The sequence below is a fragment of the Rhinolophus ferrumequinum genome, chromosome 7 (genome assembly GCF_004115265.2).
Source record: "Rhinolophus ferrumequinum isolate MPI-CBG mRhiFer1 chromosome 7, mRhiFer1_v1.p, whole genome shotgun sequence".
NCBI classification, from domain to species: domain Eukaryota; kingdom Metazoa; phylum Chordata; class Mammalia; order Chiroptera; family Rhinolophidae; genus Rhinolophus; species Rhinolophus ferrumequinum.
In genome coordinates this window covers 87183099-87209565 of record NC_046290.1, presented here as the reverse complement: position 1 = coordinate 87209565, position 26467 = coordinate 87183099, and the positions used below count along the sequence as shown (strand labels likewise).

Sequence of the window (26467 nt, the reverse complement as noted above, 5' to 3'; positions counted from 1 at the left end):
ACTAAAGGCAGGCAGTCTTTGAAGGGGAAAAAAAATAAAGAGTATGCCATGTTTTCCACTACTTTTCCACTTCCTTGGGGGGAACCAGTTAAGGGGATGGAGGAAAGACACTCTGACGGCCTGAATCAACTGACCAATACACATCATTGTGAAACTAATGAACAGATGACATCGACGAGACAACTGCATCTTCCCGCACGTCATTAAGAAGTAGGACAACTGAAATAAATGTTAGCACTCTGTTTCTTGACAGGCTGAGACCTGAATGGTTGCCCGAGCCCTCCCTCGGGAATTGCAAAACACCAATCGTGCTTTCGGCTCCAACACATCACATCCCCACAGGACTGCAAACTATATAGTACCTTCTTGAAATGCTGCTGTGCCTTTTCTCTGCTACAGAATCTGAGAAAAAGAAAACAAAAAACGAAAACCAAAAAAAGGCCGGCTGCCACAGAAAGCGTTCAAGCCCCAAGGCTGTCCGCGTAAAAGTTGCAGAAAACTGTTTCCACTGCAAACTGGTCCCTGGCAGGGAAGTTCGGGCTGCGCGCTTTCTACGCGGCGGACGGGTCCTGGCTGAGAATACTTACTGGGCTGAGCCAACTTTGCTCTCTCTCTTCCCGAGCACTTTGGCAGGCTTTGTGTCTTCCACATCTTGCTGTAGTTCAGTCATCGGGGCCGCGGCCGGAGGGCACCTTCAGACCTCCGCGCGCCTGCCGTCTGCCCCTGCTCGTCCTCCTCCCAGCGGATGCCACCGTCCGGGGCGCAGGCCCAGCGAGCCCCGCGGCGCATCCAGGCCGGGCCAGTGCTGCGGGCCGCCAACCTGGACACGTTCGAGCGACCGCGATTGGTCCGAGAGAGCGTGGAAGAACCGGCGAGGGAGGGGAGGGGCAGGGAGGGTCGAGGCGAAGTGACAGCCTCTTTCCCCAACCCAGGAGGCGGAGGAAGAGAAAAAGGAAACCTGTTGAGCTAGTCTTTCTGGGAGAGGAAGCTAATTGGCCAAGCAGGTGAAACATTTGCCTAAGAAGGCATCATAGACTGTATTTAGCTTCCTGGTAAGAGGGGTGTGTTTTTCTTCCCGGACTGTAACCAGGGGCTTTAAAAATGACCAGCCGGCTGTAGATACAGGAAATGGATTCGGCTGAGTGAGGATCTGTGTCACACAGATGCACTGTGTGGGCTGGCCTAGGCCCCAACCTCAATTATGCAAACAGGACATTGCCTCCTTGAGGACTGCTTCGTGGGGCCTTAAACAATAGGTTAGTTCAGTAACAGAATAAGAGGTGGTTGCTTTTAGTGGGTGTCTGGTTAACCCTTTCTAGTTCTGTAGGGGGAGAAACAGTCATCGGAACCTCCTAGCAACTTATTTACTATGCACCCAACCAATAAAATGAACGCCTCCTGGTGAGGTTTTGACGTGCTGGTTCTGTCTGAAGTCTTGCGTTTGAAGCATCCATTTATTCATTTGACAAATTTCTTAAGGCACAATGTTCCAGGTATTATTCTAAACATGCTTATTATAGCAAGTAAGTTATGTGTTGGTGGTTTTCTGATTTGCCACAGAGCAATCGAGAACATAAAACCTTGTGGTTGGAAGCCTAACTTTAGTTTAAACAATTACAAGTAACAATAGTAGAGAATGGCACGGATGGGGACTATTACTAATTCTGGGGCTGCAAGTCCTTGATTTTTCTTTTAAAATTAATTTTAGATTTAATAACGACAAAGGCTGTGCCACCGTCGTGTTTATATATATGTATGTATGCATGCACCTACCCTTCTAAAAAACTTCAAACATTTTGGAGATGCAAGTCCTTTCCAAAGTTTTCTTATTCCTTCTCCATTAACTAGCTTATGTCATCAGGCTGAGAGAACAAAAGCATCTTTTCGTAGCCCACTTGCTCCTCCAAAATTGAGTCTCCTAATACTTGAGGTAGGGAGGGCTCTGGGTGACCTGGAGGATTGAAGTGATTGTCTTCTATGTCGAAAGCTGGCTCTTCCTGGGGACATTACGATTTCAGCCTCCTTGTCCCTTCTCTAGCACCACCCCCTAACCAGGATGGGGGTTGGTTCGGATTCTAGATGAGGTTTGCCATCCTCCCAAACTCTAGGCAGTGATTCTTTCCTTAAATCTCAGGTGCCCTCCAAGCTCTCCCGGTTACATAACTCAGACCAGAACTGACTTTTTTTTTTTTTTTTTTTTTTGCCCCTAAGTAACTTCTTTTATTGCAGTAAAATATACATAATGCTCATCATTTTACCATTGGGAAGTATACATAATTCAGTGACATTAAGTACATTCACAATGTGTGTAACCATCACGATTATCTATACCCAAAACTTTTTTTAAATCATCCCCAACATAAACTCTATTCATACCACAATGTCTTCCTTCCTCCTTCTTCCAGCCCCGGGTAACCTCTATTCTACTTTTTGTCCTTATGAATTATCTGTTCTGGGTACTTAATATAAGTGGAATTATATAGTATTTTTGTTTCTCTTTCTGGCTTATTTCACTAAGCATAATGTTTTTCAGGTCCATCCAAGTTGTAGCATATGTCAGTACTTCATTCTTTTTTTTTATGGCAGAGTAATATTCCCTGTGTGTACATTGGTTTATCCATCCATTCATCTTTTGATGAATATTTGGGTTGTTTCTACCTTTTGGCTATTGTGAATAATGCTGCTGTGAACATTGATGTACAAATATCGTTGGTGTCCCTGCTTTCAATTCTTTTGGGTATATACCTAGGAACGGAATAGCTGGTCCTATGGTGATTCTGTGTTTAACCTTTGAGAAACCATAGATAGGCCTCTTTTAATGGATGAATCAAGGCAGGTGTTCGCTGGCATGGGCTTACAGCTCAATTAACGAACACTCAGTTGCCCTGAAACTTGTTCTTTAGTGTATGGAATGAGGACTTCCAGGAGTGTGGTCTTCAGTAAGAAAGGAGGGGAGGACATAGGTGGGTAGGGGTAGGTGGAGAAATAGCACATAGTTCTTTCTTAGAGTGGGGAGGAATTAGAAAGGAGTAAGTAAACTACATTATTTTACCTAGTCACATTTGCCTATGTTTAAAAGACATTGCTAAACAGCTTCCTAAATTGTTTGTTATTGGGGCGTTTCTACAATAATAAATGGAAAGCAGTATTTAGAAGGTAACAGCAGCCAAACGATAGAAGAAATTTCATTGTAATGTGACAAAATAGAGACAGAAGGTTATGTCTAAAATGTATTTTAGGGGGCTCTTTGAGTTTGCTCCAAAACCCTTAGTTTTCTTTCTCCAAGACTCTGGGAACATACTTTTCTTGTTTCTAAAATCAAAGAGCTGTTCTACCCAATACTTTTTCCAATTATTGAAGTAAGTTAAGTAGAAAATGCCTAACCCATTACCTTTCAGGAGGTAGGGGCTTCTCTTTAACAGCTTACAATATTGATCATTGTTGGTCTTTTTAAAACATTGATGAGAAAAACTGTGCATCAGTCCACAGCTTCAGGGGCAGAGTTCAAACATGAGCTTGAGTGGAAATAAGGTTGTAATGTATGGTCAAAGTTGCCTAATTTACAATATACGTACAAGTAAAGAGTCATCGCATGCTTGTAATTTTATGCATATTGTCTGATGACGTGTTTTAGATGTTGATGCTCTTATCAACCTGGAAGCTCAGTATTCATTTAACTATGCGTGGTATTTACTATGTCAATGTCATAAGTCAGAGAATTCTAGGAACACTCCTCAGACCATTCCTTTTCCAATTTAAGGTCAATATCCGAAGGAGAATGTAGGGGGGAAAAATGAGAGTGTTCAGAAGACAGCCATATGACGACACTGAAGAACTTCATTATAAGACGTTCAAAAAAATTGTAAGAAGGAAAGTTGACAAGCATTATGTCAAAGGGACCTGTATTGAGTGATGTCTGTCAAATATGAAGGAAAGTTTCCTGATGAATACAGCCGTGAAACATTGGGATGAGATTCTGTAGTAGGCTGTGGACTCTCCTCCTATACAGGCCTTTGAAAGTAGTATTTTAAAAAAATCAAGTAGAATGGTTCTACGTCATTATTTCCCAAGCCAAGTTATACTGCAGATGGGGAAATCTGAAAGATGTACTCTGTTTATCTCTGTAGGGATGGGGTGAGAACTAAGCTTAGCACTTCTGTTGAGAGGATAGCCAAAATAGTAAGGGCTTAGTGGGTAAGGGCAGATGGTAATTGGGAAACAGTACATATCTGGTTCTGTGACAAAGCAGAAGCAGTAAAAACTCTTCCCGTTCAATACAATAAATTAAAATCTACCCCAAAGTTTAAAAATATATGTCTATTTTATGTATGGTAAATGTTACAGATCATAACATGTAAAGGGGGAGGTCTCTGAGACCATCCAGTAGAATGGTTTTCATACCAGGTTCTGAGGGAGTTCTGGGCTCTTTGAACTAGTGTGGGGGAGTGGAGCTCGCGTTTGAACTTGGTCTTCTGACTCTCGTGCCTATCTTTTACTACTACTCCAATTTACAGCCTCTCCCACTTCAGTTAGAATTTTGCCACTTGTATCTCTTTCATATATTTCTGATCCATATTAATTTCTCTTTAAGGGTCGGGGAAGGGTTGCCTACCACACACGAAACAAAATTTAAAAATCAAATTCTCACCATCATTTTTCAGAGAAGAACCTGAGCTTCAGAGAATTTAGTGACGTGGCTAAAATTACAGTGGACCCATGAGGATGAAGACCCAGCTTTCCTGACTTCCAGTGGGGTGCTTGTAGGGGTGTAGGAGAGTGAACAGAACAAAACAAGGCTTGTTACTGGCAGAGACACGTGCCTTATAGGAGTGTGTGTGTGGCGGGGAGTGGGAAGGCCAAAGACCTTCAGATATACTCGTATATAATATTTGTGGGAAAAGAAATGTTTGAATCTAGAGCTATCTTTGGTGGCTGCATTATCTATTGAGGTTCAGCTGGATGGTTCTCATTCGGGGTCTCCATGCAGTTGCAGTCAGATGGCACCCAAAGTTAGAGTCATTTGAAGATGCAGCTGAGCTGGACATACCCTCCCATGTCTGGTGCTTCAGCTGAGATGGCTGGAACAGCAGGGGACTAGCCGTGCGTTTCAGTTTCTCCACGCGGCTAGCTTGGGCTTCCTTATAGCATAGTGGTCTCAAGAGAGTTGGACTTTTTACTTGGTGGCTGGCTTCCTTCAGAGCCTGTGTTCCATGATACCAAGGTAGCATCTGCAAGGCTTTCTATGAGATAGACATGACATGAGGCATCTTCACCTCTGCTACTGGTCAAAGGTGAGCCACAGGGCCAGCTCAGGTTCAAGGCAAGAGAACTACACAGGATGCGAATACAGGAGTGTAGTTCACTGGAGACCATCTTTGGAGACCAGCTTCCACAGTGCAGATAATCAGTCCTTCTGACTATAGACGCATCATCATTGGCCATGTGAGTAAACGGACATTTCTAACAGCATTGTTCTAAATGCATGAGAATAGAGATGAACAAAACAGACATGGTACTTACATTCTAGTGGGAGAGACTGAAAAAAAAATAAGGGAAGCACATAAATAGCATAATTTCCACAGGTAAGAGATATAAAGAAAATAAAACAGGAAGCCATGTGGAGTGAGGGAGGTCTATTTCACATGGGAAGATGAGGAAAGCCTCTTTGGGAAGTGACATCTCAGCTGAGTCTTGCACGACGTGAAGGAAGAAGCCGTGTGAAGTCTGGGTGCAAAGCTTGCCAGCCAGAGGAAAGAACATGGATAAAGGCCGTGAGGCAGGACTGAGCCTGGCATACTCTAGGACAGTAAGAAGGCCCTGTTCTCCACTGTACCTGCAGTATCAGGAAGGAAGGTAAGGTTGGTGAGAGAGGTCTCGGAGAGATATCTTCTCTGTCCATTTGTTTATCATCTGTCCTCTCCCACAAGAATTGAATCTTCTCAAAAACAAGGGATGTGTCTGTAATGTTCACCACTGTATCCAGAGTGCCTGGTGCATGTTAGATGCTCAGTAAATATTTGTTAAATGAACGAATGAATGGATGGATGGATGGATGGATGGATGACTCATTGGGTGGTTGTTTCCAACCAGCATTACTCAACCATATTCCCTTGGAACTCTAGTTGATCTGATATGTTCTAATGTTGAATAGTATTGGTCTTTTTTTTGGAGTTCGCAGGGGTGTGTGTGGGGGGAAGAGTGAGTGAAAAAGAAATATGACTTAAATCCCGCCCCCACTAGAAAAGAAAATCTTTGGCTGATGCTGCTTATCACTTGTCTGCTAGTTGGCTGCAAGTGCTTCAAAAAGGTCAGAGAGGTCCCATGACTCCCAGATGGTCTAGCTCCGGAGCAAGTCCAAACTCACTGTTTATCATCCTCAGGCCACAATTTAGAGTTGTGGAATCTCTCGTGCTTTTGTAGAGAAACAGTCATTGAGCTACTTCCTTTCCTTGTTTTGGGAACTAATGAACACACCATCACTAGGAGGACCGGCCTTCCTCTTTCCTCACACACTGCCTGGGGTGGGTGTTCTGTTTTCCTCCCTGTGAGATGGTCGGCCAGTACCATCCATGCAGTGCTATCATCACATTACTGTGAAGCAGTTTATATTTAATTATTGTGAAAGTCCTTTCTGCATGTTACATTTTTACTTTATACCACCTCTTGCATCCTTTTTATTGCTTTTTCTTATTTTCCATTCTTTTTTACATACTTTCATTTATTGGTTCCTTCTTGACAATTCCTATTCGCATTTCGTTATCTTGTCTTCCAGTCGGTTCTCTATGTAGCACTATTCATTTTTTTTAAAAAAATTATCCAACAAATAAGTTGGCAAAGAAGGCGCATGGGAGAAGAGAGCGCAGAAAACACCTCAGGCAAATAGTTTTTCTATTTCTCTCAAGTAGCTCCAGAATCTTTTGGTTGCATCATAAATAGACTCTTCATTTGGGTCAAATTGAGCAGCCTGTCCGTGTTTCCTTCTTTCCTCTCTTCCTTCCAATTAATGTTTTTGTTTGTTTTTTGATGACTTTTTGTATGCCAGGCTCTGTTCTGGGTGATGGAGTTATAAAAATAAATAAGCACTTTCTTGCTATAAGTGAGTTTTCAGTCCAGTGGGAAAGAGTCCAATAAACAGATATTTATAAAACATTCGTACACAAAACTTTAATCAAAAACTACCACATTCATATATCACAACCAGATACTTGGATCAAGTAACATCAAAATGTCAAAAGATGGGAAGAGGCAGAAGATGGCCATATGATGTTTCGCGTTCTTCTGTTTTGGATCACACACAAGCCAACTTCCCGCCCACCAATTCACACAACTTGCTGAAAAGGCCCTAGTCTGGAAGTCAGGAGAACTGGGCTCTAGTCCAGGCACTGTGCTTTATGCTGGAATGTGAATCTATTAATGGAATACAGCATTTAAGTAACAGAATTCTGGCCTCAAAGCTAGGAACCTAGAGCTCATGGTTAGAGCAGTATCACGTTCTGCCTTACACAGACTAACTATAAGAATAAAGAACAAAACAAACAAAACAAAACCAATCTTTTTGCACAGAAATGTTTCACGTAGCAAAATGCAAAATGGTGATTTTAAATACATTTCATTTGGAGAGCGTAACTATTGAAATTGATTCACTTGGGGAAGCTAAATGGCTTTGTGTTTCTTTGCATTAGTTTTACTTTTAAAACTAAAATGGACGAAAACAGAATGTTTCCCTGTGTGTTAAGATCACAGACTAATGAAAATCAGAATTTAATTTTTATGTTTAGTAGTAGTCAATCAAAGAAATGAAATTAAAAGTCCGTCTTGCCTCCATCTCAAAAAGTATAAGCTCTTTTAATAAAACACATATTATAGTAGAGAGAGATTCAGATATTAGAAATTCTTGGTCCTATAGAATCCCAAGCCTTCAGATTTTGAGACAATATTATATGAATGTGAAGTAGACTGTACAAAGGAACAGGAGATGAGAGCTGGTGGGAGTGGTCTTGGTTCCTAGCTTTTCAATTGTACCCCCCACCCCCACTCTGTGGTTCAACAATATTTGTTTTTTGCTCTTCTTCAAGGCATTGCCTGTGATATCCTTTCAGTAAACAAGTCTTGTCTGAGCTTGTTGAGTGAGTTGTCCTGGCAATAAAAAAGCCCTGACCTGGGACGGGTGGGAGGTGAAGAATGGTATAAGGGAATGGTTAAGAGTCAGACTGATTTGAGAATCCTAATATGCATCTTAGTACTTCCTCTAAGCCTCAATTTGCTCATATGTCAAAAAAAAAAAAGGGGGAATAGCAATAGTATCTGTTTTATAGAGTCATCGGGGAATTTAAAGAGCTCATATATATAAAGGAATGAGTACAGTATGCCAGGTCCGTAGTAAGCACTCAATTCATAGAAACTATTGACTACCATCATCATCACATTATTGTTGACCAAAAAATTGAGGGTATTGCCCTCCCGTAGTTCATCAGCCCTCATTATTTAAAGACAGCACGCGTTGTGTAGAATATTATGTGTCACACTCTCCAAGGAGTTTCTAAAGCTACAGAAGATGTAACAGCTGTTCCCCTCTGAGTCCTCAGCCCTCTTCAGGCTGATTTCCTTATGTCAGAAGCTAAGTCTGCATCCTCAGAACAGTAGCACTGGTACATTTAATTTGCTAGATCTCAGCTATAATCTTGCACATGTCCTTGGGTTGTTTTCTCTCAGATGTCTTTGCCACTGTAAAAGCTAAGCTATAGCTTAACTAGTAAAGGAGTCATTGAATTATGGGTTAATCAATATGAACTCTTCTGGAGTGGAAGCTTATGATAGCTAGGGTGACTGTATTTCTGCTTTGCATGGGACACTCCTGATTTAGTCCTGCGTTCTGGCATAATTATAATAGAGTCCCCTTTCATTCTCAAAAGATGTCCCTATTTGGAAAATTTACTAATAGCCATTCTATAGTATTGACCAAATCAAAATATCCCATTACCTCAGTTGTTTAGGCTAGGTATCTAATGAACCAAACTCTTGGATCTAATTGCCTTGCTGCCTAGTAGGCTACATTTGATCACTCATTTACTCCCAACTTGTGTTAAATGACCCGAAAGTTATCAGAATGGTGAGGTAAAAACAAATGCATGCAAGAAAGTCAAATGATGACAATTACTTGAAAAGCAACTCAAAGCTCATGTAACGTTAACATCAGATCAGAAGCATCTCATGCACAGTTGCTACCTTCATGATCCAGTGAGGAGTTCGAGTCTAACTGTCCCCTTGGTATTACTGATTACGGCACTGCCAATTATTAATTACGACAAGCCAGAATTCTTGTTTAGCCCTCATTGAATCACACTGATGTTTACACTGAAGTTGTAAACAATCTGGTTTAATTCTCCAGGTGCTTTCTTTCATGGGTCATCTGACTTTTCTACAGTAAGAACTTGAAGGCCGCTTCTGGTAAGCCACAGGCTCTGGTTTTCAGTTTATCATCAGTGAGCTAATTTCTTACTTAGAGCCTTGGGTATCTAATGGTTAACTAAACTGCCAGTGAGTAAGCTTTGTAATGAAAAACTCTAGCACCTACCACAAGTAAATCAAGTTAAGGATTCCTCTATTGTTTTCACTTATTTCTATCTTTATTACCTGCTCTATTTAAAAGTGTGGATGTGGATAGTGGTAACCTTGTGGGTCGATTGGCAAGGGGGTAGAGGGTCGCCAAGGATCCTGGAAATGTTCTCTATATGGGTCTGGGTGGTGGGTACGTGGCTATACACTCATATGCATATGCATATGTGCAAATTCATTGAGATACAATTAAGATTTTTGCATTTTAATATATTTAAATTAAACCTCCATTTAAAAAAGTAAAGAGAAAAGAAAAGTCTCAAATCTCTTTAGCCAAAGCTGGTAAAAAAAATAAAAATGTACTCTGAGTTAATAAAGTAACAGAAAGAAGAAACAAATCACCTACTTACATAAGGTTTTTATCTCCTGGTTATCAATATGACCTTTGTCTCTTTGTTCTTTTCTATGGATATATGTCTTGTTATTGCTGTCTTAATCGTTGACAGTAAGATTTAAAATTTTGGCAAAAGAGTTTTTGGATAGGACTTTTTCTGCCCACTTCTGTTCATATATTTGTTTCAATATGTAGCATTACAAAGTTTTTCACTCTTAACTATGCACTTTTTGCATAACCTGTGAAATATCTATCAGAAGCTTCCTAAGCCACATCAGTCATGGCTTTCCAGTTTATCATGTGACTATTTAATACTATCAATAAAAACATCAAGAGGAACAAACAGTATTTTAATATAAAATTGGTATATTGCAAATTAGAACCTTCCAGATACTTCAGAAAATATTTATTACTCTCAAATAGCCTATCTTTTATTTTTCAATCTACCTCCAAAAGGTACTCTACTAATATGTAGGCAGCCACACAATGATTTAAGATTTAGGTGAGTTCAAGAACTGAGTTTATATACAAATAAAGAAAAAGGAAAAGAGAGGGAGAGACTTAAATTAACTGAGTGTCTCCCAGATGCCAGGCGCTGTGCCTCGCATAGATTATTTACTGCTTACAACAACCCCGTGAGAATCGTCTCGTTGCATCAATCAAGAAACTAAGGTTCAGAAAAGGTAAACTACTCTCCTCAGATCACACAGGTAATTATTCTGTTGCATTGTTTTCCTAAGCTTGCTCTTTTTTGTGCAATCTCTGGTGATGACACAAGAGGTGAATTCCTAAGGGATTAAAGATTTAAAGGGATTTTAGAGATAATTTCATCAATCCCACTTGTTTGGAGGTAAAGAAGCTGGGTTCTGGGAGGTTATATTGATTCCATCTGGGCAATGTACATCTCAGTTGCCATTCCTCTTAGAAGTTTTCCTTTTCTCCTCTTCCCATCTCTCCACCTCATCCTATCCATCCCCTCAACCTACCATAGTCAGAATTACAATACTTTGCATGCTATATTGTGTGGTGGGCAAGGGTGAATAGCATTTGGACACTGGGTTTAAATTCCTGATCCACCACTTATGAGCTGTGTGACCTTGGGTAAGTTCAACTTCTCTGAGCTTCAGTTTCTTCACTGTAAAAAAACGGAGAAAGTAATAGGACCTACTCGTATCTCATAGATAATTAAATGAATTAAAACATGGAAAGCCCTTGAGAACAGGGGGTGGCATGCATAAATGTCTCATGACAATTAACGGTTAGTTTTTGTTATTATGCTGCATCATATTTCTATCTTGGTTTACCGTTACGAGTACATGTGTACAGGCTTGTTTCCCCAGTGAGATGGAGACGGTGTGTTACACATCTTTGTAATTCTCCCCTCAGTGCCAAGATCAGTGCTTAATAATTCTAGACACTGAACAAAGGCCTGTGGGATTGATTTCATTTTCCTAGTTAATGACTTCACAATTTTCCAATTTTCCCCAGTTAATTTTCCCAATCACATACAGAATCCAAGCCTCCCAGTTCTATTTCTGCTACTCTTGAGGATCTTGATTATTGATTTCCAGGCTGGCATTTCCCCCTTGGACTCCTCATTGCTTTTAGGAATCTAAAAGCACTGGGGTAGCTGCAGCTGCCTATGATTCAATTCAGGAATTATTTCTTGGTTGTTCCTTTAAGGGATTAACATCGAGCATGGACTGACTTTCTGTCCTTGCGATTATGTGGTTCATACAAACTGGTCTAATGTAACAAGTAAGTAATTCTGATATGTACTTTCTACCCACAGCTTCCCATCTCCACTGGCCCTGGTACCTTCAACTCCCTCTACACACGTTCAGGAGGAAAAGTAAGGCCTTTACCTCATTTTGCTTCCCCTTACATTCCTTTCTCTATCAAATTGTTGTTGTGACAAAAAGGACTAATGAAAGGCTTCACTTCCTAAGGTTGTGTTGAGACTGGAATCCTGAGATTTCCTGGTTTCAGGGAAGGTAGTTATTGTGTTTTGACTTCCACTCAGAAAATGTAACCTCGGCATTTCAATAGCACCAGACTATTGTTTTCAAAAGTATGGTATGTAGAATGTTGTGACTAGCTTTCTAAAAATGTGGACTACAGCTATCAGCCATTAGCATTCCATCCTCTTTTGGCAAAGTTGTGGGATTTTTTTTTTTCCAATGACAAATTTCAGGTCTATTGTTTGAAAATTCAAATGTAATACTATTGAATGTGTACTTTTGGGGAAAATGATGCTGTTATTCCACTGTGAACTTTGGAAATTGTTCCAGTCTCTTCTTTATTAGCAGAACTTAGGGGATAAACATATATATTTAGACAGTCTCTGACCTTTGTGAAGGTTTGGAGACGTTAATATTACTCGAGGTGAATCTTTTAGTATGTCCAACTCTATGTCAGGAAATATAAAGCTGCTTTAAAATAAGATGAAACTCATGATAGGAAAGTTTCGATGTATAAAATTACAACAAAAATGTAACTTTATTGAATATTTTACATTAAGATGAGTTTACTTTAACCTGTATTACATTTGTTTTCTGTTATCTCTCCCCCTACTGTCTAGACTGTGTGAGGGCGGGTTCATTGTCTCTTGTTAAGCCTCTATTCCTAGTACCTATTTTAAGTGCTCAATAAATAGTTCTTGAACAATGAAAGATGACAATCAGAAAAACATGACACATTACAGGCAACATCCAACTTAGAAATGCATTGTATTCTCAACGGCATTTTGTATTTCATTATTTCGGATACAGAATACATTTTCTCATATAAAGAGTAATGTGACAAGAACTTAAATCTCTAGATTTGCCCATAAAAGTGACTTTATCCCGTATTGCAAATTCTATTGTTTTTGCTAGTCCAGAAGCAAACTTTTCTGGGTTAGCTTGGGAATCAAATCATCATTTTAAAACTTGTTTATATAGTGAAGGCACTTCTTACCATACAGTGAACTCTCCACTGAATTTAAAGGTGGGTTTCCCTCTATGTCGTCTCCTTCCTGGGTGACTATTAGTCAAAGGTATGGAGGGAAATAAGGAACTGGCTTCTAAGGGGTAAATACTGTCTCCTCAGGGCTTCGGGGAGACTCTACCCTGACTGACTCCCGTCTCTGTAAAAGTACTTTCCTCCCGTCAAACTCCCTGCTAAATTATGAGGACTTCTAACTTCTATATGTGACTCTGTCCTTTTAGCCACACATCCTGTATGATTACCTCAGTCCCCTGAGGCAAATAATGAAGGAAAGCTATGGCGGTAGTTTTGAAGCTACCACAGATCCATAAGCCTTTATCCAGAATCTGTGGGGCCAGATGTCTTTCGGAATTCAGAGAATTCAGAGACATTTTTGGATTTTACAAAGGTAATATGACACATGCTGCATGTTGCAGACTAGCCTTGTGATTCAACCTTGTGTTCGACACAGTAATATCTCTTCAGTTAAATATATAAATATTCCCACTGAGATAGATTCTTCTTATATGTAAATATTCCCACTAAGTGAGATAGATACTGCTTGGAGCCTCACGTCGCTTCAGTTCAGGTTCTGCTAGCAAAGCTGTAAGAGTTGTTTGGTTTTCAGGGATCTTACTATGTCAGAGTTGCTGGCAGGAGATTGTGGATCTGTAATACCAGAGAGATTATGTCTCAGGAAAGAAAAGGAAGAAGGTTCTCTTGATCCCACAGCCCTGACTAGGTTCTCGAGCAACGGGGACCCTACGTGGAGACAGAGGAGCCTCCCATCTTTTGAGGAGAAGGCTGAGAATAGGCTTCCAGGTGGTATTATACCAACGCCTCCTTGCTCAGCCAAACCTTGGGTTCATGAGCTCCACGTTTGTTTTTAGTGGGGCTATTGCTTAGGAGGCCAGGCTTTCTGAGTTGGCTGAAAGAACTGCCACACTTGGAGAGGAAACCTCTTTCCACTTGGAGTGAGGTGACAGGAAGGCATAGGGAGGGCCGGGAGCTCCAGCAGGGATGTTGGCAGCAGCCCCACAGAGACATGAAAAGGGGGGATGCTATTGAAGGTGCTGGAAGGGAAGGCTGGTGCTGGAACAGGATAGGGCCTGAAACCTGATTCAGGGACCCCTTCCCCACTGGCTTTTGATTTTTCCCTAGAGCTGGTTCAGCAGTCACAAAAAGTGACACTTGGCTAAATATGACCAAACACACTAAATATGACCAGTGTATTTTGTTAGAATTTGAAAGTCTGACAATGAACCGGGACCATTCCAATTTATTGTTGGTCCCATGGACCTTATTATGTCACTTCTGTGATTTACACACTTGTGCTCCTGCTGGGATTGCAGTGTCTGACCCTGGTGTACGACCTAGGGTCAGAGGGTTACCTCAGTGTTTAATTGTCCAAACCACCCAGCAGCAGACATGTGGTCTACACAAGACACGGGGTTAGAAAACTGTATGATAATGTGATAGCAATTTCATAGTGAAGTTTCCTGTTTTAGGTAAAAACAGATCTGTATCCAGACGTTTCCCTAAAGCATTCCCTCTTCTTCACAGTCTCTCCTGCTGCTTTTGACGTTTTAGTCCCTGGTATTGTTCTTTTTTCCCCCAGCATTGATGGGTATATAGTTTGCTAATAGATTTTTTTTGGGGGCGGGAGTGTGGAGGGGTTAGTCTTAGTAATTAAAAACAGCTTAAAAAAGTGAAACGAGCTTTTGTTAATGCTACTTTATTTTCCAAGAAGGGATGTTTGTGAGTTCTTTGCCGCCTGGAGCCATGCTGGGAGGTCAGGGAGGCTAACTTCCTGGAATTTCCCCAGAGCTCTGTCCTGTCAAGCTAGTCAAACGCTAAGGGGACTTTTAGCTACAACAGGTCATTCTTCCAAACCATCACGTGATCCAAGACTAAGATCTTTGCTGTTAAATTCAGATTAAGGTAAAGGGATCATATCTTGAAATATGCTGATTAGGAGAGTGATTAGAAAATGAACTTCTCTAATTATAATTAATAAGCAAGATAGATCGTGCTTAATCATAAGCTTTGTGCATTAAGGAATTTAATTATTATGAGACTAAATGTTAACCACTTAGAAAAACGTTTTTAATATCTTTCTTAAATATATACTAACCTTGTGTTTCTTTCCTAATTACAAAACACCGTTATTTCCATTTTTCCAAAGGAAAAGCATCTTCTAACCATAAAACGTATAAAACTCTTTCAGTTATAAGAGCTGCAACCAAAAGCAAATGGATGATTGTAAATAGCTCATTCTAGGAAAATGGGTTTGAGGCTTCTTCATTAATGTACTTTGCAGACTTACAGTTACAATTTTAGTGCCTCAATTCCAGTAGTATCTCAAATATTCTTTAGCTAGCCTTAAGTTATTTCATAGCTAAGGGTTATTAATTTGGCTGGCTCATTCTTAGTGAAGGAAAAAAGAATCCACATATTTGGGGCTTACCAAATGTAGAGAACCCCTGGCTTTTATTTCATAGAATGGATATCTTGCAATTAGGAAAAGCTTCACAGGTCCTACCTGGATGTATGTCTGAGTCCCCTTTAGACATCTGACCAAATCATCTCACCAGATTCTAAATTGGGTAACAGCCGGAACCATGCCTATTTCATTCATATGTGTGTTGCCAATGTTAAGCTTCCAGAATGAATATTCAATAAAGGAATGAAGAATGTTGAATGACTCTATCAAAGACTTGAACAGCTCTGGCCACGGGGAGCTCATTACCATTCTAAAGGCCCCATTCTGGCGGTTCCGAGTTTTCTTTTATAATGATTGGACTGTCTGTCTTCTCTTCCCTCTCATTTGTTCCATTTTAGCCCTTCAGGCTGGATAGCGTTGGTCTATCACATGACAAACCTTTAAATATCGGAGTTGACTCTCACGCCCTAATCTCTCCACTTGGCCTCTACGTGTTGCTTCTGCAGAGTAATGTCCCTAGTTCTTCCACAAGGGACATAGACCTCCGTGTTCACTCATGTTCACACCTGCTCACTTCTGAGCATGCTCCAGACGATCACCTTTGCCTAATACCCAGGATGGTTCAGGGAAGGCCTGACTCACATGGAATTGTCAACTTACGCATTCTAGAATCTACTTATGCTACATGTTAGTAAACTCACTTTTAAATTTTTTGCATGAATCATTTTTTTCAGCTTTTCAGAGAGAACTAACATTTTAGTTTTAACAAAACCCTGCTTCAATGGAAGGCAAATTAAAAGGGAGATAATTATTATCTAGGAGGTAGGTTTAGCCTGCCAATGATTCATCTGTTGTGTTTGTTTCCCCAAGTTGACTTATTTGGATAAGTAAATTATTAAGATTACTTTGTGACTCTTTGTGAATATTAAAACTGGAGAGTTAGATGGAGGGTCCCTCCCTGGACAATCTCTGCCTGGACTGTTTCCTCCATGGCAGCAAAGCCAATCATTGGGACTTCCAAGTCTGATTCTGGGATCTAAGTATTCCCCATATGGCTACCTGATAGTTAAGGCAGAAATTTGAAGGTTTTGTAAGGCTGCATGTAAATAAGCATTTACTATATACTGGGGGTGCCAAAAAAATGTATACAAATGGACACTTTGGTCAACGATGCTCAAGCAGTAGTTTGCCATAATCAGAAGTGTCTGGACGCTGATGGTAACCACTTTGAGCACCTCTTGTAATGGCAGAAGTCAAACGTGACTTGTATTCATCTGTGTTATTGGTATATATTGAGTATTACAATTTTAATAGTATTTTTTCCTTTCTTAAAATGGGTATACATTGTTTTTGGTACCCTCTGTATTTTCTCATAAGTCTAAAGATACAATTTAGCAAAAAGAATTTGATTTTCATGAACTTTGAAATTTACTGAAGATAATAATTTAAAAATCAAACTGTTAATATGGAAAATGGAGGTACATGTATATGCAAACATGTAGGAATCTTTATTAGAGATAATCTTTTAGTGAGGTAATATCTTAAATTTGGGTAATTAGAGAAATACAGTTAGAAAACAATTTTTCAGTTATTTGAATCCTTTGAAATTACAGTCAGTTTCTAATGGGGAATTGGAGAGGGGAAAGGAAGAGAAGGAAGCTGACGGGTGAAAGTAGGGAACCTAAAAGGAGGAAGTGGGGAATAAAAAGAGGGAGGGGCCAAGAAGGTAGAAAATCTCAGGAATTCTAAGTAGCCATAGGGTCTTAACTGTTTCCTTCCATGCACTTTGTGTCCTGCACTGGAATGATATATTGTGTAACTCATTGATCAAAGTAAAACAGTTTTTATGTAACAGTAACAGAAATGTATTGTTCTGGGAAAAAAAGATGACCCACTTTACTTTAGGTCAGACAATTAAGTTCGCAAACTTTCCACTGTGCGCTTACAGTGGAAAGTTTGCGAACTTAACTGTCCCACCCGTAATATTTTAGTTGATTTGTAGTGGTTACTCATTCCCAAAAAAAGCTGGGACAGCAAATGGATCCTTCTACCCTTCTATGAGACAGAGGGTAATTTTTACTAAGCGTTTGCCATAGAGAAAAGGACTAAATTAGGGTCCTCCTGCTTAGGTTTTATTTCTCAAGGTTAGTTCTTTGACCATCACATATGGACTAATAAGGACCGCTGGGCTAGTAAATGTTTTTTAGGGGTGTGTCATGAACTCTGTTCTTGGTGATAACCATTTCAGCATCTGTATATCTATGAGAATTCTTTCTTGAATGCCAGGGTGCAAAAGGTAAAAGTGAAAGAAACTTTGTACTTCATCAATCCTTGCTTTTACTTCTCTTCTAAGGGACACAACGATTCCAGGGAAGCCCCAAGGGTTTGCTTTCAGTGGGAAGACTGGGGTTGAGGGCCACGATGGTGGTAGGAGATATGACTTAAGTTAGAAACTCCCAGGACCACTTCAAAGTAGTCAGGCCTAACTGGCTCTAAGGTTATTCGTTGAGCCAGTCCAACTTGACAGTGTCCTGGATATCAGGAGACTTCTGATTTGGGAACCAGATCTTAAATTAAAAGGTGTCCCCTTGGCCCTGATACCCTGCTGAGCCTACTCCAGAGTCTCTTTGATTTCTTTCTCTTTCCCTCAAGGATCTGTTTTCATCAGATGGTGATTTTGAGATCTTTATTTTTCACCTCTGTGCAGAAAAGAGTTAACATACTCCTAATAGGACTGACACTACTATTCGTAGAAAGTCTTGTTTGCAAGGTTAACCCTATCTGGTGTTTGGGAACTTGGATTTTGGGAGTGTTCCCACTATTCCCTTACTGGTATAGTGTCTCATTGGGCCTAGACAATGCAAACAATGTGACTTATGCTGAACACCTTTCTTTCTGGGAGTTTAAATTTGGGATGCCCATGTGACCAGCTTCCAAGTAAAACCTTGGGTTCATAGTCTCTACTGAGCTGCCTGGCCAGAATCATGGTACGTATGTTGCTACATTTTCATATGTTGCTACATTTTCGTTGTGGGGGAAGAGTGTACTCTCTGTGACTCTTCTGGGAGGCAGAGAGCATAAGGAAACCTGTACAGTCATGCACCACATAATGTTTCAGTCAACAATGGACTGTGTATACTATGGTATCCCTATAAGCTTATAATGGAGCTGAAAACTTCCTGTCGCCTGGTGACATCGTAACCATCATAAACCAAGCAACACGTTGCTCATGTGTTTGTGGTGATGCTGGTGTAAACAAACCTACTGCGCGCGGTTTGTATGAAAGGATAGCATAAACAATTATGAGGTCTGACAATTAAGTTCGCGAACTCACCCTAAAAAAGTGCTACACACCTCGTTGCTGAATATCTCCATGGTCACCTACGACGTACTCCCCTTGGGAAGCTATGCACCAATGCCAGTGCCTAGTCCACCCTTCAAAGCAAGTTTGGAACTCTTTTTCTGGAATGGCCCTCAGAGCTGTCGTCATATTACCCTTGATGTCCTGAATGTCATTAAAATGTCTTCCTTTCAATATTTCCTGTATCTTCAGGTAAAGAAAGAAGTCATTGGGGAGCAGATCAGGTGAGTAGGGAGGGTGTTCCAATACAGTTATTTGTTTACTGGCTAAAAACTCCCTCACAGACCCTGTGAGCTGGTACATTGTCGTGACGCAAGAACCATGAATTGTTGGCGAAAAGTTCGGGTCATCTAACTTTTTCATGCAACCTTTTCAGCACTTCCAAATGGTAAACTTGGTTAACTGTTCAGTTGTTACGAATTCATAATGAATAATCCCTCTGGTATCAAAAAAGGTTAGCAACATCATTGCAACAAGTTCGCAAACTTAATTGTCAGACCTCATATGTACGTATAGAACATAATACTTGACAATGATAATTAACGACTATGTTCCTTGTTTATGTATTTAGCACACTATACTTTTTACAGTTATTTTAGAGTGTCTTTTAAAACAAAAAGTTTGCTGTAAAACAGTATGCTGTGTTAGGCCAGTAGTAGCCTCATACGTGTGTACCCTGCTTCTTGATTGCGTCATTTTCTCTTGTGTTTGAGTTAAGCTCATGTTGTCTTGTAGAGTAACATGCTGTACAGGCTTGTAGGAGCACTAAGCTGCATATGCCATATTGCGTAAGTGTGTAGTGGGCTATGTTATCTAGGTTTGTGTAAGTGCACTCTATGATGGTCACACAATGAAATTGCCTAGCGATGCAGTTCTCAGAACGTATCCCCATTGTTAAGCAGCAAATGACTGTAAGGATTCCTTCAGACTGCCTGCATCTTTCCCCCCCGGCACCCGGCTAATTGTATCGCTGTAATCAGTCTTAGCCACGTGTAGGCTGAGTTCCCTGAGTCCTTTTAGTGACGCTCTGAGTATGAGGCGCTCTCAGGGACCCCTGACACAACAACTCCCTTTCTTACAGAACTCACCCGCTTATATCCCTATTTTAACCCTACACAATTTCAGTGAAAGGATAAATGGGAAGTGTTTTTGAAAAGTGAAGTGGCAAATAAAGAAAATATTGATCTGAAAGTTCTAGTTTAATAAAAATGTGTTAATCTGTTTGAAAAATCAGAAAGCCAATCTATCAGTCATTGAAAAATTATTTATATACTTTGTACTTAAAGAATACGAACTTTCCAAAAAAGGAATGCTTTCTTAGGCTCTTTCATTAGCTTTTTAAAAATAACAGCTGTATTGAGAAAAAAGTAATGTAACATGAAATTCACTTTTAAAGTCTACAATTCAGTGGTTTTAGCACCACTAAACAGAGTTGTACAACCAACATCACTAATCCTGGAACATTTTCATCACCAGGAAAAGAAACCCCATAACCATTAATAGTCAATTAATAGTCATTAATAACCATTAATAGTCAATCCCCATTGTCCCTTCCCCCTAGCCCCTGGGAATCAGTAATCTACTTTCCATCTCTATAGATTTGAGTATTCTGGACATTTTATGTAAATGGAATCATGTACCCTTTTGTGACTAGATTCTTTTTTTAAAAAATTAATAATTTTTTATTTTTCAATTACAGTTGACATACAATATTATATTAGTTTTCAGTATACTACTTAGTGGTTAGACATTTATATAAGTTACAAAGTGATCACCTGATAAATCTAGTACCCATTTAACACCATACATAGTTATTACAATATTATTGACTGTATTCCCTGTGCTATACTTTATATCCTCATGACTGTTTTGTGACAACAAATTTGTACTTCTTAATCCCTTCACCTTTTTTCAGCCATCACCCCAAACCCCCCTCCAATCTGGCAACCATCAAAATGTTCTCTATCTCTGAGTTTGTTTCTGTTTTGTTTGTTCATTTATTTTGGTTTTTAGATTCCACATATAAGTGAAATCCTCGTAAGTCTGTCTGACTTATTTCACTTAGCATAATATCCTCTAGGTCCTTTCATGTTGTCACAAATGGCACGATTTCATTCTCTTTTATGGCTGAGTAATATTCCATTGTATATATGTACCACCTCTTCTTTAACTCATCTACTGATGGACACTTAGGTTGCTTCTATATCTTGGCTATTGTGAAAAATGCTGCAATGAACATATAGATGCACATGTCCCTTTAAAGTAGTGTTTTTAGTTTCTTTGGCTAAATACCTATAAATGGGATTACTTATTACCCATAAGTGGGATCCTTCTTTGCCTGTTGTCACAGCCTTTGTTTTAAAGTCTTTTCTGTGTGGTATAAGTATTGCTACTCCAGATTTTCTTTTTTTGTTGTTTCCATTTTCATGAAATATCTTTTTCCATCTTTTTACTTTTAATCTGTGTGTGACTTTTGATGTGAAGTGAGTCTCTTGTAGGCAGCATACGAGTATGTAATGGTCTTGTTTTCTTATCCATTCGGCACCCTATGTCTTTTGATTGGATCATTGAATACATTTACATTTAAAGTAATTCAGATAGGTATGTAGTTATTGCCATTTTATTATTCATATTTTTGGTCCTTTTTCTCCTTAAAGAAGTCCCCTTAACACATCTTATAATACTGGTTTGGTGGTGATGAACTCCTTTAGCTTTTTCTTGTCTGGGATGTGACTAGGTTCTTTTATCCATGTTGTAGCATATAACAGTACTTCATTTCTTTTTATGGCCAAGTAATATTCCATTCTGTGGATATACTACATTTTATTCATTAGTAGAAGGTTTTTTGGGTTGTTTCCATCTTTTAGCTATTATGAATAATGCTAGTATGAATATCCATGTAAAGGTTTTTGCATGGACATGTGTTTTCAATTGTATATATATACATATATATACATATATACATATATGTACACACACATATATATATACGTATATACATATATACATACATACACACACACACACACACACACACACACACATACTTAGGAGTGGAATTGCTGGGTCATACAGTAAATCTATGTTTAACTTTTTGAGGAACCATCAAACTGTTTTCTAAAGTGGTTACACCATTTAACATTCCCACCAAAAATGTATGAGGGTTCCAGTTCCTTTACATGCTCACCAACACTTGTTGTTTTCTATCTTTATGACTACAGTCATTCTAGTAGGTATGAAGTGGTATCTCACTGTGGTTTTAATTTGCATTATCCTAATGACTAATGATGTTGAACACTGTATTGCATCTTATTGGCCATTTACTTGTATAGTATATCTTCTTTGACGAAAAAGCTTACCAAATCCGTTGCCCATTTTTAAATGTGTTGCTTTTTTGTTATTGAGTTGTAAGAATTATTTATATATTCTGGACACCAGACCTTTATCAGATACATGATTTGCAACTATTTTCTTGCATTCTGTGGATTATCTTTCACTTTCTTGATGGTGTCTTTTGTATTTAAATTTGATGAGGTCGAATTTATTCTTTTGTAGTTTATGCTTTTCGTAACATATCCTATTCTCATGTCAGATTTTAGTCATCTAGCTTACTTTAGGAGGTCTACATCTACTAGCCCAATTCATTACTCCATGATTGAAGGAAGTTAAGGATGAGAGGAGCTGGAGTATAGCAAGGTAGAAAGAACATGGGTTTTAGGGTCTTAAGATTGAGTCTGTCTCTTCTATCATGGGAATTAAGTATTTAATTTTTCCAAGTCTCAGTTTTCTATCTGGAAAATGGGGTAATAATAGTTCCTATGCCATATGCTATTGTGGAGTTTGAATTAGCTAATTTCTGAACAGGGCTTAGCATCGCACCTGCACACAGTAGTCATCTAATAAAGGTTAAGTTGTCATTTTTATCGATAGATTGTAGAGCCAAAGCTGGACTTAATCAAGAATTACCTAACAGAACTAAAGTTATTACTCTGCTCCTAATTGTGCATTTCTGAAAGGCTGCTCAAATTATAGAAAACTATAGCTTTGCTTATGGTTATATAGCCTTCAGGTACCATGGAAAAACCTGATAGGCTCACAGTAGAAGAAATTTATTTCTTTTGAATTCAGGAATAAACAATGTTGTTGCTCTTTGGGATCCCAAAATGAGCCGTAGACATAAAAACTGCAGTGTGAGCATAATTAAATATTTCATCACCATGTGTGTTTATTATTTATCATTGATTAGGGGGCATTTATATAACTACATGAAAGTTAACAAACAAAACTCCTTCCCTGACACTTAGACATAAGACTTTAAGAAAGGTCACTTGGAGGATGGCCAGATGGCTCAGTTGGTTGGAGTGCAAGCTCTGAACAACAGGGCTGCCAGTTTGATTCCCACATGGGCCAGTGAGCTGCCCCCTCCACAACTAGATTGAAGACAATGAGCTGCCGCTGAGCTTCCAGAGGGGCAGCCGGATGGCTCAGTTGGTTAGAGTGCGAGCTCTCAACAACAAGGTTGCTGGTTCAATTCCCACATGGGATGGTGGGCTGCGCCCCCTGCAACTAAAGACTGAAAACAGCAACTGGACTTGGAGCTGAGCTGCACCTTCCACAACTAGATTGAAGCTGATGGTCCCTGGAGAAACACACTGTTCCCCAACATTCCCCAATAAAATTAAAAAGAAAAGAAAGGTCTTTCCGTTAAATATTTACCATGCTTTATAGCATTACCTCAGAACTTCCATATAAATGACTCATTCATTTGGTGTTCACAGGTACAGAGTGGACGAGGGCAACAACAAAATACACTCTGTTTTATTGTTATAAACCTAGATATTGGTGAAACTTCAAAGTGAAATGATCTTCTCAGGCTGCTTCTGCATGGCAGGAATACTGATAAACGAGGCACCTTCCAAAGAGACATGCTTGTTAATACTTAATGGAAAGAAGTTTTTTCTTTCTTTAAAAAAATTTTTGTTTAAACAACTCAGCCTAAGATTTTGCCTTTATTCATCATCAAAAGTTAAACTCTTGGTCAGTAATTGGCATAATTATATTTCCTAACGTGGACAATTTAGCAAATGTTAAAATCTCTTTTGAAAAATAACAATAATACTATGCTGTGAAACATTTACTTTAAGTTAAACTACACGGTTTTCTATTTTAGTTATTTCTATTTTAATTTGTAGTAAACAAAAACACTTAGGGATTACTTCTATCCTTCACTCCTGTCCTTATTAGGGACAGAAGACGAAACAAAACCTTAGGGGGATGCAAAATGAATAAATAGTCTTTTTTCCACTAAAAATGTGGCAATTCAGTAGGTAATCTAGAAACGTGTTGTCACTAATGGGAGAATGATGGTGGGATAAAATGAAAAATTTTCAATCATTTTCCAGGTTGATAAAGCAATCTGTGAGATGGCAACCCAAGTTAGAAATGAGCCAAAGGTGATTTAAGTAACACTTATGTAGTGTTTATATATGCTAGATAATTTTCTAAGCACTTCAAAAGTATAGTAACTCATTCCATCCTTACAATAACCCTTTGAGGTAGGAGCTGTTACTCACCCTTTAACAGGAGAGGAAACTGAGGTACAGACAGGCCAAGCCACTTAAATGAGGTGGGAACCCAGACCATCTGGCTGAGGAGTTGGTGTCCTTAACTACTCTTCTGTGCCACTTCTCAGCTCAAATAGGAATTGCTATTAGTAGAGTAGGTTTTGGATTTCTGGAATCTCTACTTCTTCAAAACCTCTAAAATGTGGGATATAATAAATAATGTAGATAAATAAAAGATTTACTAATTTTTTTCTCTCTTTAAGAAAGAAAATAAAGATGCTACCACCTTTATGTTTTACTCTAATATTCAATTATTAATTATATGTTTGTATAGTATATAGTACATAGGGTTTATATAACATGGTCATTTTGTATACTGACAATATGGATGTTCCAAAAAAATTATGTCTTTGCAGGGGATACACTTTATTTCCATGTTTTCCAGGAATCAATCATTTTGGAAATACCCTTTCATACCATAATAACAGGTTCTTGTGTAGATTTGTTAACTGTTAGTAAATAACATCCCATTTCTGGGTATGGAACAGTGATGATAATATTTAGACAATTGGTTGGTCTTGTCTGAAAAATGCATCTTTAAGTTAACAACAGGAACCGGGGCAGGTTCAATGTTGTATGGCCTGAAGCTTATACAATATGGAGGACTTCTTTAAGAAAACAACATAAAATTAAGTGCAAAAAGTGAATATTGAATTAGAAGAGGTTCATTCAAGTGATAGGCCCTGAAGTTTCAGGTTCATTAGCTTCATGGTAAATCTACTACTTCACTTAGCAACTAAAATAAAATTTTAAAAAATACTATAATCCTAGACAAGAAAAAGCTAAAGGAGTTCATTGCTACTAAACTAGTATTATAAAAAATGTAAAAGGAACTTCTTGAAGAAGAAGAAGAAAAGGGTAAAAATATGAATAATAAAATGGCAATAACTACATATCTATTAACAATTACTTTAAATGTAAATGCATTAAATGCTCTAATCAAAAGACATGGGATGGATGAATGGAGAAGAAAACAAGACCCTTACATATGCTGCCTACCAGAGACTCACTTCAGATTGAAAGACATACACAGGCAGAAATTAAAGGGGTCGAAAAAGATATTTCATGAAAATGGAAACAAAAAACCTGGGGTAGCCATAGTTGTATCAGACAAAATAGACTTTAAAACAAAGGCTATAACAAGAGACAAAGAAGGATATTTTATATACAATAGCCAAAATATGGAAGTAACCTGAGTGTCCATTGTTAGATGATTAGGTAAAGAAGATGTAATACATATATACAATGAAATATTACTTGGCAATAAAAAAGAATGAAATCGTACTATTTGCAACAACAGAGATGGACCTAGAAGATATTATGCTAAGTGAAATAAGTCCGACAGAGAAAGACAAATACCGTAGGATTCTACTTACACATGGAATCCAAAAACCAAAATAAATGAACAATCAAAACAGAAACAAACTCATAGATACAGAGAACAATCTGATGGTTGCCAGATGGGAGGGGGCTTGGGGGGCAGGGTGAAAAAGGTGAAGGGAGTAAGAAGCACAATTGGCAGTTACAGGGATATAAAGTACAGCATAAGGGAGTATAGTCAATAATATTGTAATACGTATGTATGGTGCCAGGTGGCTACTAGACTTATCGGGGGATCACTTTGTAAGTTATATAAATATCTAACCACTATGCTGTAAACCTGAAACTAATGTAATATTGAATGTCAACCGTTATTGAAAAAGTTAAAAAAAAATACCATCGGAATAAAATAACACCTGAAAGAATTCTTCACATTTTCCCCCACTGGGAGCTTGTAATTTTAAACTTTATGTATATCCCCTCGTTTGATTATTTTCTCCTTTTAATTTCTGCACTGTCCGGAAAAACTCTGTTCACAATAGAGCTCTCTATTTTGTAACATCAGGAAAAGCAAGGGTCGTTGATTTCCTTCAGGTCACAGAAGCCTGTCAGGGCCAGGCCTGGGCTTTTTCCACTATACTTTCAGTATATGAATTTGGAGAAATAATATTTTGAGTCAGATATGAAGAAGCCTCTTCTCTCAGTGTCTTTATTTTTATTTCACTGGAGAAGAAACTAAGGTTGGAAAAATTTACAATAAAGTACAAAGTCTCAAATTCCTTAGTAGAGAACCTTGTTTAACC

The 26467-nt window shown here is 38.9% G+C and overlaps 1 protein-coding gene across 4 annotated transcripts in view; it reads right to left on the bottom strand.

Moving 5' to 3' along the window:
* Positions 1 to 26467, bottom strand: part of GRAMD2B (GRAM domain containing 2B) — a 109855-nt gene that overhangs the window by 59429 nt on the left and 23959 nt on the right. The window contains exon 1 of one of the 4 annotated variants that reach the window (XM_033110318.1): positions 588 to 970. The exons of 2 other annotated variants lie outside the window; for them this stretch is intronic. In XM_033110318.1, the coding sequence (XP_032966209.1) occupies positions 588 to 670 (83 nt within the window). In that variant the 5' untranslated portion in view covers positions 671 to 970. Of the gene's footprint in view, positions 1 to 587; positions 971 to 26467 lie in introns of those variants that run through there. One more of the 4 variants, XM_033110319.1, reaches the window with a different exon arrangement.